At 37.0% G+C, this 14,582-nt stretch overlaps 1 protein-coding gene across 1 annotated transcript; it reads left to right on the top strand.

Moving 5' to 3' along the window:
* Window positions 1–569: 569 nt before the first annotated feature.
* LOC139892126 (chloride channel protein CLC-a-like) lies at window positions 570–4,546 on the top strand. The gene is made up of 6 exons (XM_071875163.1): window positions 570–847; window positions 1,104–1,304; window positions 1,400–1,577; window positions 1,666–2,198; window positions 2,766–3,909; window positions 4,177–4,546. Exons 1-6 carry the CDS (start codon window positions 645–647, stop codon window positions 4,282–4,284), a joined length of 2,367 nt encoding a protein of 788 aa, XP_071731264.1. The 5' UTR covers window positions 570–644; the 3' UTR covers window positions 4,285–4,546.
* Window positions 4,547–14,582: the final 10,036 nt, after the last annotated feature.

A 14,582-nucleotide genomic window follows, 5' to 3' on the forward strand; every position in this document is an offset into this window, starting at 1 on the left:
TTGATCTGTTATCCAATAATAATTCAATGGGCAAAAATTTAAAATATTAAAATAATCAAAAAATAGAATATATACATTAGAGTAGATCAAAGTTTACGGAGTAATAAATTTTAGCTCAAGAAGCCTTGTGTCACATTCATAACTGTTTCGGGTATTAAGATAAGTACAATACCAATCCTATCTAGAATACATTTCATGTTTTAGGATATTGTGAGATGCTAATTACAAGTGGAGTATCGTAGAAGTACCACTTGTTTTAGATTGATTGTAACATTAATATTTAAAATCTCTATATTTAAAATCTCTATATATATCAAGTTATATTATTATATTATTATATTATATTATATTATTATATTATATAATAAAATGAAAAGCACTTTGCTTCATATATTTCCAAAATCTTGCAACAATACATTATCAAGTTGCATATATGGACCCTCTCAATTGCTTATTCTATAATTACACTTGTTGATGTTGCAATTTCACTGCCCTTATCTTTACTTCAAAAGATAGCACCTTTTATTAAACACGCATGTACTGATGTACCCAACACAACATGACTTTATTACATTACATTATATAAATAGAGTAATCTGATTAGACTGTCAGAATACAAACATCTTCATCTGGATCTGAGTCAAATGGAGAACCAAGATTCAGACAAACTGGCAGAAACTAGTCCTAGTACTATTAACAACATGGAACAACAAACAGATCAACAAGAAACAGACCCTGAGAATAATTCTCTTCATCAACCACTTCTCAAGAGAAACAGAACACTTTCTTCAAGTCCATTAGCACTCATTGGCACCAAAGTTTCGTATATCGAAAGTTTGGATTACGAGTAAGTTTCGTCCTATCTAAAAACTTTGTTAATTACCAGCAAACAAACAAGGTTTTCTCTTTTCAGGCTACCCGGGTAAGGGTACGCGGCCTAACCGGATTACCCGTTTCTAACCCCTTTTTTTTAGCCACCCAAAATATGTTGTCAGTGAAGTTTGAATCTGACACCTCCTGTAAGGACCCCAACTACTGATTTTTTTCATCATTATTATTTATCAGTTATAGTAATAAAAATAAACATAATGCTCAAATGGCAGGATTAATGAAAATGATCTGTTTAAGCATGACTGGAGAACAAGATCACAAGCTCAAGTGTTACAATATGTATTCCTTAAATGGCTATTCGCCTTCTTGGTTGGGCTATTAACAGGTGTTATAGCCACTCTTATCAATCTTGCAGTTGAGAACATTGCAGGATACAAACTGCTTGCTGTAGTTAACTACATAGACCAAAAGAGGTATTATAATAATTATCCACTTTTTGTATTATTTTTTTAGATTTTTTTGATGATTCTTATTATTATATGATAATGATCATTCATGATGGATGCAGATATATGATGGGATTCGTATTCATGACCGGTGTTAACTTCATGTTAACTCTGAGTGCAACTCTTTTATGTGTGTTTTTTGCACCTACTGCAGCTGGACCTGGCATCCCTGAAATTAAAGCTTACTTAAATGGTGTAGATACTCCTAATATGTATGGTGCCACCACAATGTTTGTTAAGGTAATCATTCATATAAAAAATTATTCATTTTATTAATTTTAATCAAATTATTAATATTGCTTTTCATGATATTTTTTTATAATTACAGATTGTTGGAAGCATAGGGGCTGTGGCTGCAGGGTTAGACTTAGGGAAAGAAGGGCCTCTAGTTCACATTGGTGCCTGCATTGCTTCATTAATAGGACAAGGCGGGCCCGACAATTACCGTATCAAATGGAAATGGATGCGTTACTTTAACAACGATCGTGATCGAAGAGATCTTATAACATGTGGTGCCTCTTCAGGGGTTTGTGCTGCTTTTCGGGCCCCAGTGGGAGGTGTGTTGTTTGCACTTGAGGAGGTGGCAACATGGTGGAGAAGTGCACTGTTGTGGAGGACTTTTTTTAGTACAGCAGTTGTGGTTGTAGTGCTTAGAGCTTTTATGGAGTATTGTAAATCAGGTGATTGTGGACTTTTTGGTCAAGGTGGATTGATCATGTTTGATGTAAGTAACGATTCGGTTAAATATCATGTTGTTGATCTCATCCCTGTTACTGTTATTGGAATCATTGGTGGAGTTTTAGGAAGTCTTTACAATTATCTTCTTCACAAGGTCCTTCGTCTCTACAATCTTATAAATGAGTAAGTTGTTTTTGATTGAGAGTTTGAATTTGTGTTCTTGAAGTGTTTATTATGACTTCAAATCTCATTAGGCTTTCTAATGTTTGGATACTCTGCAACTTTTTCTAGATAAATTAGGGGTTATTCCTTATCTTTCTCTCAAAATCGTGCAGTTTTTAAGAAATTCAGACATGCTTAAATTGCGTGTGCATTAAGAAAAGAAATGTAACATTTCTGAAAATAACTTCCTTCAACAACATTATTGTACAGTTATTTTTTTCAAATTTTTATTCTTAAGGACACCGTGTTTTGGCTCACGAAATCCAATGGTATTTCGGCGGAATTGGAATTGATTTAGACACGGCGCGTGTCTAAATTCAATTCCAATTCCACCGGAATCCCATTGGATTCCGTGAGCCAAACGGGGTAGCATCTTAAGGTGCAGTAATGTGTTGTACAAGATGGTTCATTTTGGCTTCTACATGGAGGCTATTAAAAAGTGCAAGCTTTTTGGCACCTTAAAGACAACACTTAGGCTGTCCTTAGAAAATTCTTATACCGTCCTAAATATCTCATGTTCTTTTGCAGGAAGGGCAAATTAGCGAAAATCTTACTGAGCCTTGCAGTCTCATTGTTTACATCAGCGTGTTTATACGGACTCCCGTTTCTAGCCAGCTGCACGCCTTGCGATCCGTCAATGGTGGATTCCGAGTGCCCAACTACAGGACGAATGGGGAACTTTAAGCAATTTAACTGCCCGAAAGGACATTACAACGACTTAGCAACTCTCCTCCTCACAACAAACGATGATGCAGTACGCAACATATTCTCCACCAACACTCCAAGTGAATACACCATATTTTCGCTAGTTATATTCTTCGTGCTTTATTGCATATTAGGACTTTTCACGTTCGGTATTGCAGTTCCCTCGGGCCTCTTTCTCCCTATCATACTAATGGGCTCAGCTTACGGCCGCATGCTCGGTATGGCAATGAGTTCCTACACAACCATTGACCAAGGCCTGTTTGCGGTTTTAGGTGCAGCTTCGTTAATGGCGGGGTCCATGAGGATGACTGTTTCACTTTGTGTTATATTTCTTGAGTTGACCAATAATCTTCTATTACTCCCCATTACAATGCTTGTCCTTCTAATTTCGAAAAGCGTTGGAGATTGTTTTAACCCGAGTATATACGAGATCATATTGGACCTTAAAGGGCTACCGTTCTTAGAAGCCCATCCCGAGCCATGGATGAGAAATATCAACGTCGGTGAGTTAGCCGACATAAAACCGCCCGTGGTGACACTCAGTGGAATTGAAAAAGTGGGTCGAATCGTTGATGTTTTGAGGAACACGACGCATAATGCTTTTGTAGTTGTGGATAATGTGTTGGTTCCTGGTGCGGGTCAAGTGAGTGAAGTGCACGGGCTCGTTTTGAGAGCTCATCTTTTGCTAGTGTTGAAAAAGAAATGGTTTTTACAAGAGAGAAGACGAACCGAAGAATGGGAAGTTCGAGAGAAGTTCACGTGGGTTGACGTGGCAGAAAGATGGGGAACGATTGAAGAGGTGGCAGTTACGAAAGAAGAAATGGAAATGTACGTTGATTTGCACCCGATTACCAACACAACGCCTTATACTGTCGTGGAAACAATGTCGGTTGCTAAGGCGTTGGTGCAATTTAGACAAGTGGGCTTACGCCATATGCTCGTTTTACCCAAGTACAACGGCGCTGGGGTAAGTTAGTTTTAATTTCGACGTACAATTTTTTTTTTTTGAATTTGCTAACGACAGCCTTTAAAGTTCTCGTTAACGTGCATAAAATGGTTATACATGGTGGTTACATATTGACTTTATATTGACGGTTGTTCAATTGTACAATCATTATATGCACATTACCAACAGCCCTAAAAACTGTCGTTAGCAAAATTCTTTTTTTTTTTTTTTCATTTTAATTATAAAAAGAGGATTATGGATTAACGTTAGGGGTCGTTGTTGTTGCAGGTGCCACCGGTGGTAGGGATCTTAACACGGCAGGATTTGAGAAGTCACAACATTTTGACAGCTTTTCCGCATTTGGAAAAATCGTACGCAAGTAAAAAGGAACGTTAAATTGGCAATGATTCGGGTCAGATTGATATTGGTAGATCCAAATTTTGTATTATTTTTTATATATCATATTGAAACAGGGTACCATCGCCCACGACTGTAAAATGTGTCTCCCTCGATTAGTAAACATTATAAAAGATTGAATTGTTCGCGAGTAATTCAATCAATGCGATAAACAGGGAACGAAATGATCCTAAATGAAGCTGTAGACATTGTTAGTTTATGGAAACATGGAAATAAAGTTACTTTGATTTTTCTGCTTTAATTTTCTCATAAGACCACGGATAATGGTGACGCCTACGTGGAGTGAAAGAGGGGGACCTTTTTTGGTATGACGCTGACATGGCCATGACGGGGGAATGAAGGAGTTGTAATGGGGGGCTTTTGTAAGGGTGTTTGTGGGTGATGTGTCAAAATATAATTGTAGGTTGGGTTAAAAAGTGGTGAAAAAAAGTAGGAAAAGAACTAAAATAAAAAAAAATCACAAACGCACATGAAAATGCCTGTGCTTTCTTGACAAACGCCCCAACACAAACGCCCACAAACGCTCCATTCCAGGCGTTTGTGGGGCGTTTCTCTTGACATGTAGGCGGCACCAGGGTGAGAAACGTTGCGTTATCTATGGTCTAACTACTTGAAATCAATAAAACTGTAACCAAATAGACATGTAAAACTTAACCATCCCTATATGCACCGACAAACTCACCCTGTACATGGGCTACTTATAAAACTTTAATTTAAGACAAAGTTGGGGAACATACAGTAAGCCTTTACCTTCAACATACCGTAATCCTTAGTTTAGTTTAATCTGTGTCTGATTAGTAACTTTATTAGTTTCTGTGATTATACTCTGACCAAATCTGAGAGCTCGGAAAATATGAATGTTTTCTTTGCTCTACGCATCGTTGAAGAGTGAAAATCTGAAATCAAGTTAGAGACAGATCACACAAACAAAGCATTATATTACTGTGCCATCTCCAAAAACACAAGTACCAACCCGTCGAATGTCACCTAAATCCGGACATTCTAAAACGTTTCTTCCTCTACTTGTTCAACAGGTAATACTACAGTGAGCAGGCAATATTTTACAAATACAGGTGGAGCTCTTTGACAAGTAACTAATCTGTAGCAAACCTTCACTGTTCTAGATTATAAATGTATCAATTTGGGTTTGTCTTATCTTTAACATGTTACAAATCGAAAGGAGTGTTAATTATGAAATTCTGTGTATTATCCATTACATTAATCACTATTTATGAAGTACATGTAAAACATAACATAGTATTTCATCATGTAATTCATTAGATAAAGATTAAGACATGAAGATGTAAGGTTTACTTGAATGGAAAGATGAAGCCATAAGAACGCAACTAGGATGTTTGATCTTCTACTTGATCCTCTCATTTAGTGATGGACTTAGATTAATTGTAATGTGTTTTTGTTGTGTGTTTCTTAGAGGTGAAGAATGAGCCTCTATTTATAGGAGAGGTCAAGGAGGGATCAACTCCAAATATTAAATAGTATGTAACTTAATATCTCCCATCAAGATTAGTTAAGTGCATTCATTATGGTATTTAAGTATGATCATAAAAGACAATATGTAATCTCACTATATCAATAAGATGGTGACTTGTTATTAATAATGATATCTTGTGATCTCACCATATCAATAAGATGGTGACTTATTATTAATAGGTTAGGACACATTAATGTAGGAGTAATAAATAAGTCTAACATTCTCCCACTTGGCCGTATACCTATTAATGTTTTGTATAAATTTGGCCAATTAATTGATTTAATAATTAATCGTCATTAGGTAGAATTACTAACGCAAATCAATATAGTCACATGTATCATTTTTCGATACAGGACCCCTATCAATTATACAGTTAGTCATTCACATAATTCATAATTCTCATAATCCATAATGAATTCGAATGGTGATTAAAACATAAGTGGTAACCAACATAAACCATTCATAATAATGATCCATTAATAATCTTTTGTTAATAATATCTCATAATGTGCACAAAATAGAGAATAACAAACTTCAACATGATGTGGATAAAACATAATAGAAAAGAACGTAATCCTTAAACTAGGTTATTACATAATCTCATGCCGGCAACAAACCTTTAGTAAGTGGATCAGCCAACATGTCATTAGTGCGTACGTACTCAATGGCAATGCTCTTTTCTTCAACTCTTTCTCGAACGTACAAGTACTTAGTGTCGAGATACAAACCAGCTCCACTAGAACTAGTGCTATTTGAGAAGCTAACAGCAGCACTATTGTCACAGTATAGTCTAATGGGTCATGATATGGAGTCAACCACCTTAAGTCCGAAAATTAAGTTCTTGAGCAAAATAGCATGACTAGTAGCGTGATAGCATGCAACATACTCAGCCATCATGGTAAAAGTGGTGGTTAATTCTTGCTTATGACTCTTCCATGAAATAGGACCCCCTGAAAGCATAAAAATGTACCCTGAAGTGGATTTCTTATCGTCCTTACATTTGGCAAAATCGGAGTCCGAATAACCCATAACTTCAAGGTTATCCATTCTTCGATAAGTCAACATTAAATCCTTAGTTCCTTGAAGATATCGCAAAACCTTTTTGGCTGCTTTCCAATGATCCATTCCTGGATTGGATTGATAACGTCCAAGCATGCCCGTTATGTAAGCGATATCGGGACGCGTATAAACTTGAGCGTATACAAGACTTCCAACAATCGAAGCATACGGTATAAGTCTCATCTCTTCGCGTTCCAACTCATTTTTAGGACATTGAAATGAGCCAAAACGATCACCCTTAACAACAGGGCTAACTGATGGTGAGCAATTATGCATTTTGTATTTCTTAAGGACTTTTTCAATATATGCCCTTTGTGACAAACCCAAAATGCCACGAGACCAACCAAGTTGGTGGTGGTGGAGTGGACAAGGGCCTACCCCTTTAACAAGGGGATCATGGGTTCAAATCCATGCAAGCAATTAAAAACCCCATCTTGGCCACGGAGGTTCACCCGCGATGACTCCGGGCTGCCCGCAAAGCGGGTAGTCGCCTTGGGATATAGTCGACTCGCATAGCGAGGAGGAAACCCAGGCTAATCAAAAAAAAAATGCCACGAGACCTATCTCGGTGGATTTCAATGCCAATTACGTAAGAGGCTTCCTTGAGATCCTTCATGTCAAAATTGCTTGAAAGGAATCTTTTGGTCTCATACAACATATCTTTATTATTACATGCCAAAAGAATATCATCAACGTATAATACTAGGATAGCAAATTTTCTCCCACTGATCTTAAGGTATATACATTGATCCACTGCATTTTTCTTGAACTGAAACTTATCAATAACTTCATGAAATTTAAGATACCATTGTCGAGAAGCTTGCTTTAACCCATATATGGATTTTTTCAATTTGCAAACCATGTGTTCCTTGCCTTGAACCTTAAAACCTTCGGGTTGTGTCATATAGACATCTTCATGCAAGTTACCATTTAGGAATGCAGTTTTAACATCCATTTGATGCAATTCCAAATCATAATGAACTACTAAAGCCATAAAGATCCTTAATTATTCTTTTCTCGAAACAGGAGAAAAAGTTTCATTATAATCTATTCCTTCCTTTTGAGTGTAGCCTTTAGCAATCAGTCGTGCTTTATATCGTTCAATGTTGCCTTTTTGGTCTAGTTTTGTCTTATAGACCCACTTACACCCAACAGGTCTTGCACCATTGGGTAATTCTGTAAGTTCCCAGACATCATTTATTTCCATCGACTTCAACTCTTCATGCATGGCTTCAAGCCATTGAGTTGATTGATTGCTCGTAATGGCTTCTTTATAGGAAGTAGGATCTTCAACTTTGCTTAATTCATAGTCAATCTCATTTAGGTAGACTACGAAATCATCATAGTTGACAGATCTACTAGCTCTCGTAGATCTTCGTAATGGTTGTTGAGTATCGGGTTCATGATTTTCTTCATCATCATGTGTTTGTTCATTGATGATGGGAGTGTCATGTGGTAACTCATTATGTTGTGATTCATTAACAACAGGGACACCATCCTCATTTTGAGCTAATGATGGTGTGGTTATCATGTTCGGTGGTAATGGAATATCAGACTTATGAGTGTTTACACTCTCTTCAAGTTCAATATTTCTTCCCCCACTCCCACTATTTTCACCATTCTCAATGAACTCAACATTTCTTGATTCGACAATTCTTGTAGTATGATTAGGGCAATAAAATCGATAACCTTTACTACGTTTGGGATATCTGATAAAATAACAACTAATAGTTTTGGAGTCGAGCTTCTTTATTTGAGGATTGAAAATTTTAACCTCGACTGGACAACCCCATACCCTAAGATAGTTCAAGTTAGGTGTCCTTCCTGTCCAAAGTTCAAACGGTGTTTTAGGGACAGACTTGGAAGGCACTCTATTTAGGATATGAGTGGATGTTTTTAATGTCTCACTCTATAAGTATTTTGGGAGACTTGAATTACAAATCATACTTCGAACCATATCCATAAGAGTTCGGTTACGTCTTTCGGCAACATCATTTTGTTGCGGTGTTCCCGACATAGTAAATTGATTTATAATTCCATGTTCACTACAAAATAAGGCAAATGGACTAGGGCTTTGTCCAACATCAGAGTGTTTACCATAATACTCTCCACCCCTATCCGATCTCACAATCTTAATCTTGCATCTAAGTTGATTTTCAACTTCAGCCTTATAGATTTTGAAAACATTAAGAGATTCAGATTTTTCCTTAATCAAGTAAACATAAGTATAACGAGAATAGTCATCAATGAAAGTGATAAAATACTTATGTCCTCCTATATCAGTGATGAAAGGTCCACAAATGTCAGTATGAATAATTTCAAGAAGTTCTTTACTTCTTGTGGACCCTTTCTTATTTGTTTTTACAAATTTTCCCTTAACACATTCAATACATTGGCTATAATCGGAAAAATATAGAGTAGGAAGAATTCCTTCTTTAGTTAGACATTGCATTCTGTCTTTCGATATGTGACCTAAACGTTTATGCCACAATCTTGAGGAATTTTCATTTTCTAGTTTTTTTCCTTTTTCCATTAGTGATTATATTTACGTCTGATATCGCATATTTTATACACGTTTTCCTTAGCGATATCGATTACATTTTAGTCCGTTCGGATACGATTTGGTGTTTATTTTGATGATATTGAGAATGTCCGAGTTTGAAGAGCTAAATATAGAAGAGTTGCATTCTTTGGAGTTTTTGAGGCATTTTATTATTATTGGTGCTCCGGGGTTTAAAACGCTAAGTACATATCGGGTATTTTGGTTTTTGAGTTAGTATTTGTGTTGAAAAAGTGCAAAGAAAAATGAGATATCAGTTTATGCTTTATGTCGCGGCGCGATGAGCGTGGCCGCAGCGCGGAGATTAACGATCTTCAATATCAGGAAGGGGTTTAGAGAAGGGTTTAAAATCAGCTTTATGTCGCGGCGCGAGAATCTGAGCCGCGGCTCGGCATTTGCTTATTTTCAATATCAGAAGCAGATTTAAGAAGGTCCCAGTTCATGTGTATTGTTGCGGCGCGACAATAGAGGGCCGCGGCGCGGCGGTATGTCGGCCCAGATTATTTTGGAAGGTATTTGAGGCCCGAAAAATACCCTAAGTATTCATTATTGCATCCAGACGAATTCCAGCAGTTTTTTGACGAAAAAGGGTGATTTTTGGGGAATCCCAAGATCATTCTAACACCTCAATCATTCCGGAAACGCGTCTCGATCCGTTCATCATTCAAGAACACAATTTTCATTAGGTTTAATTCTTATCATCATAATGAATACTCTTAATTGTTTATTTTTGATTTTGGCTTTAGCTATGATTGTTGGCTAAGCACTTTAATGTTTGTCTAGATTGAATATTCGTATGTGTTTAGATGATACTTTAATGTTTATTTGATTAATGCATGATAATTATGAGTTTTGATTAAGAACCATTCTTGTGGGTGTTGATTATTGTTACTAGGCTTGATTAGTGATCTTGTTTGAACAAAAGGGAACCCTGTTTCAATTTAGTACACTAATTTCCAATTGATTTGTCTTAACCAATTGGGTGCTTACTGGACCAAGGGAGTAAACCTGGTAACATAGATTGAACACAATAGGGTTGAATTGTGTGAAGCGAACGCGCAACCAATTGAATCTTAATCTTATAATTAGCTAATTACTAAGTCACAAACGAAAGAGGTCTTTGGTGAAAGGGAACCCTAAGCCAATAAATCCTAGTTTGACGTGTTTGCTAAAAGAGAACTCTGGGTAAACCGACTGTAAAGTTACATGTATTGATAAATTGAACTAGTGCTTAATAACAAATCATCTGACACTGCGAATAGGATATCTAGGCGAACATTCTTTTATCTATTGAATTCAAATATCTTTACTTTTCGTTGAGTCTGCATTTATTTTCTATAAACTTAAAAACACAAAAATATTGTCTTTTACTTTTGATCTATCCTTGATTTGGCTAATCGTTAAATAGCTACAAAACAAATTATCTCGTACTTTCGATTTTCATAAATTAACTTAGTTTATCTTTATTAGTTGCAATCTTAATTCTCATGTTTAAACTGTCCTTGGAACGATTTCGGAATTACCAACTTTATACTATTACACGATCGGGTACACTGCCCGTTAGTGTGTAGTAATCTTTAAACCGGCATTTTTTCAGAGATAAATTATATACTAGATTTCACACATCAAGTTTTTGGCGCCGCTGCCGGGGACAGTTGTGTCTAAAATTAAGATTGTTATCTAATTGTTCTTAGTTTAGTTTTAATTATAGTTTATTATTACTTTTCATTTATTCTCAATTGAATCGGTGCGTTTAATCAGTTTTTAGTTGTGATTTCGCAGATAACAGGTAGTGCATGCCACATGCGCGTTCTTCTAATTCTCCTATTTTTCGACCATTTGACGAACCTGAAAGAGAGTTATTTAGAGCGTTAAGTCAAGAGTAACAGTCTACAGTGGATTCATCAGCTTCTTCAAGTGATAATATAATTAATTTGGGTAGTAGTTCTGAGACTGTGGTGCCCAAATCACCACCTGTAATCAACGAAGCAGAAGACTCTTACGTTTCATTTGATATTTTCGAGACTGAAGAGATGGTTATCAACCACCTCGTCCTCAGACTATGGCAGAAAAGTTGAATGCCACCCGAGCTGGCCAAGGTAATTCGATTACTCAACCAAACATCACTCAGCCTTTCCAAATCACAGGTCCAATTCTGAGTTTGATAGCTACGGATTACCAATTCCATGGCAAGGATAGTGAGGATGCTAACGAGCATCTTCGTGTTTTTAATGATGTTTGCAACATGTTCAAGCTGAATCAGGTTGCCGATACTTATATCAAGACAAGGCTTTTTCCTTGGACTCTTAAGGGAGAAGCTATGAGATGGTTAGATAAGAAACTAGAGGGAGCGATTACCTCTTGGGAAGTTTTGGTAGATAAGTTCTTATCAAATTTTTTCCCGGCGTCTCGAGCTGCTAGACTTCAAGCAGATATTTCACAATTCAGACAAAAGAGCAGTGAGACATTATTTGATGCGTGGGACTGTTATTCTAATATGTTACGCTCGTGTCCGCAACACGGGTTGAATGATTTACAAAAGGTCCAGATTTTCTACAAAGGTTGTGACATACCAACTCGTCAGAGTATTGATCAAGCAGTAGGTGGAACTTTAATGGATAAGACCGAAGAAGAGGCGTTAGAAATAATTGAAAAGCAAGCTGCTTACACTCATGAATGGCATCAAGATCATGAGTCAACCCGATCAGCGTCAGTTAAGAGAACCGAAACCACTGGTGCGTATGATGATTATGGGTCTATTAATGCTAAGTTAGATAAATTTGGTAGGCATTTGGAGAAGTTGGAAAAGGACATGCATGGTATTAAGGTTGGTTGTGAGTTTTGCGGGGGATTACACTTAGGAAAAGATTGTGATGCAGGTTTAACTATGAACCAGAAAGAAGAGATCGCTTATATTAGTCAACAGAACAACAATCAGTTTCAGGGACGTGCGCAGTTTAATAGGAATTTCAACAATCCCTATAATCCTCAAGGTAATCAAGGTTCGAGGTTCCAGCCAGGATCTAGTGGAGGTTATCAATAGCAAGCTCCCGGGTATTTTCAGAAACCCCAAGCCGAAGAGAAAAAGTCCAACCTTGAAGCTATGATCGAAAAGCTTGTGATGTCTCAAACTCAGCTTGTTACTACTGTTACTCAAAACAATGAGAAGAATGATCAAATATTTCGAAATCAACAAGCAGCTATTTAGAATTTAGAGAAACAAATTGGTCAGCTTGCTAATCAGAGTAATGAGAGGAAACCAGGGGAGTTACCGAGTAAAACAGATACTAACCCGAAGAATGGGCACGTTAATGCTATCACCACCCGAAGTGGTTTAGCATATGATTCACCGCAGAAGCCCAATAAGTATGATTTGCCAGTGCCGTTAGCTAAGGATAGTGAACCGGTTGTTGTTAGTGAATTGGAGGGGGGAAAGGAGCCGAAACAGGTGATTGAGAAAGTTGTAAGGGTACCGGAAACCGTTGCTGCTAAACCGGTAGTTAAAGAGTATCAACCACCGCTTCCATTCCCGAGGAAGCAGAGATTGGAGAAGCTTGAGGCGAAAAAGTCCAAGTTCATGGACTTGATTAAAAAGTTAACATAAATATGCCTTTTATTGATGTGATTGCAGGTATGCCAAAGTATGCAAGGTTTCTGAAGGATTTGCTAACTAACAGGAAGAAGCTGGAGAACGTGTCTTCAGTCAGGTTGAATGCCGCATGCTCAGCGGTAGTTGCAAACAAGCTTCCCGAGAAGCTTGAGGATCCTGGGAGTTTTACCATTCCTTGTTTACTTGGTAATTTGGACTGTGTGATGGCGTTGGCGGATTTGGGGGCTAGCATAAATTTAATGCCTTATTCTATTTATTTACAGCTAGACCCCGGGGAGTTAAAACCCACGCGTATGGCTATTCAGCTGGCTGACCGCTCTATTAAATTCCCTCTTGGAATTATAGAGAATATGCTAGTTAAGACAGTGTCGTTGGTTTTCCCGGCTGATTTTGTGGTTTTGGATATGGAAGTGGATGAAAGGATTCCACTTATTTTGGGTCGGCCATTTTTTAATACTGCTAGGTGTATCATCGATTTTTATGGCCAAAAGTTGACCCTTAGGATAGATGACTTGAGTGCAACATTCTCAATCGACCATGCTTTAAAGTACCATGCCTACACTGATGATAGATGTTATTTTCTTAACACTGTGGATGTCTGATGTGCGAAACGTGGTATATGAATTGTTGTATGGAAAATACCGGTTTTAAAGATTACACACACTAACGGGCAGTGTACCCGATCGTGTAGTAATATAGATAATGGTAAAATCCGTGTATCGTTCCAAGGACAGTTATATGTGCAAGTTAAGATTGTATAAACTAAATTGAGATTTAACTAGATAAAATGAAATCAAACAAATAAAAGATATTGGGTTGCCCTTTAACGATGTGAAAATCAATAAAGGAATAAGTTTAAAAGACAATATTTTTGGTATTTTAGATTTATAAAAATGAAAAGATAGTTTTTATATCAAATTAAAGGAATATTCTCATGTAGACTTTTTAGCTCGATATTGAATGTTATTATGGTTTAAGACCGGATTGATTGACTATGCACGAGAACTAATTGATCGGTTTACCAAGAGTAGTCTTGTGCAAACACTCAAACGGGATTACACGATGCAAGTGATGTTCTTGTCATCTAAGACCTCCTATTTGTAATCAACTAATTCAACTAGTCTAAAGACTTGAATGATGATCATGCCAATGATGTGTTGTACATGATCCACTCCTATGTCAACTAATGGTTTAGCTTAGTTCATTCCCTTGGTCCGGTTAAATGCTCAATTCACCCAACCCAAGTAATCAAATAAGTGTAGTAATAGGATCCCTATAAACGTCACTAGATAAGGCAAATTTCTAACACCTATTAGCTATATGGAATTGAGTAGTGAAAATATGTATAACAGATTCTAGGGAATTGATCGTTCTCCTAGAAAACTACACATATGAATTAAGTTATCCGAAAGTGTATACAAGAGTCGTTCTTACATTCCTATATAGATTAATCGTTTGAACGCAACTTACCCCTTTTGGTAAAAGACGGGCAAACACTTGTCACTAGGTGTAAATCAATATACTAAATCAACAAGATGGTGTTTCTTAGTTGAACA

This window comes from Rutidosis leptorrhynchoides, chromosome 2 (genome assembly GCF_046630445.1).
Source record: "Rutidosis leptorrhynchoides isolate AG116_Rl617_1_P2 chromosome 2, CSIRO_AGI_Rlap_v1, whole genome shotgun sequence".
NCBI lineage: Eukaryota > Viridiplantae > Streptophyta > Magnoliopsida > Asterales > Asteraceae > Rutidosis > Rutidosis leptorrhynchoides.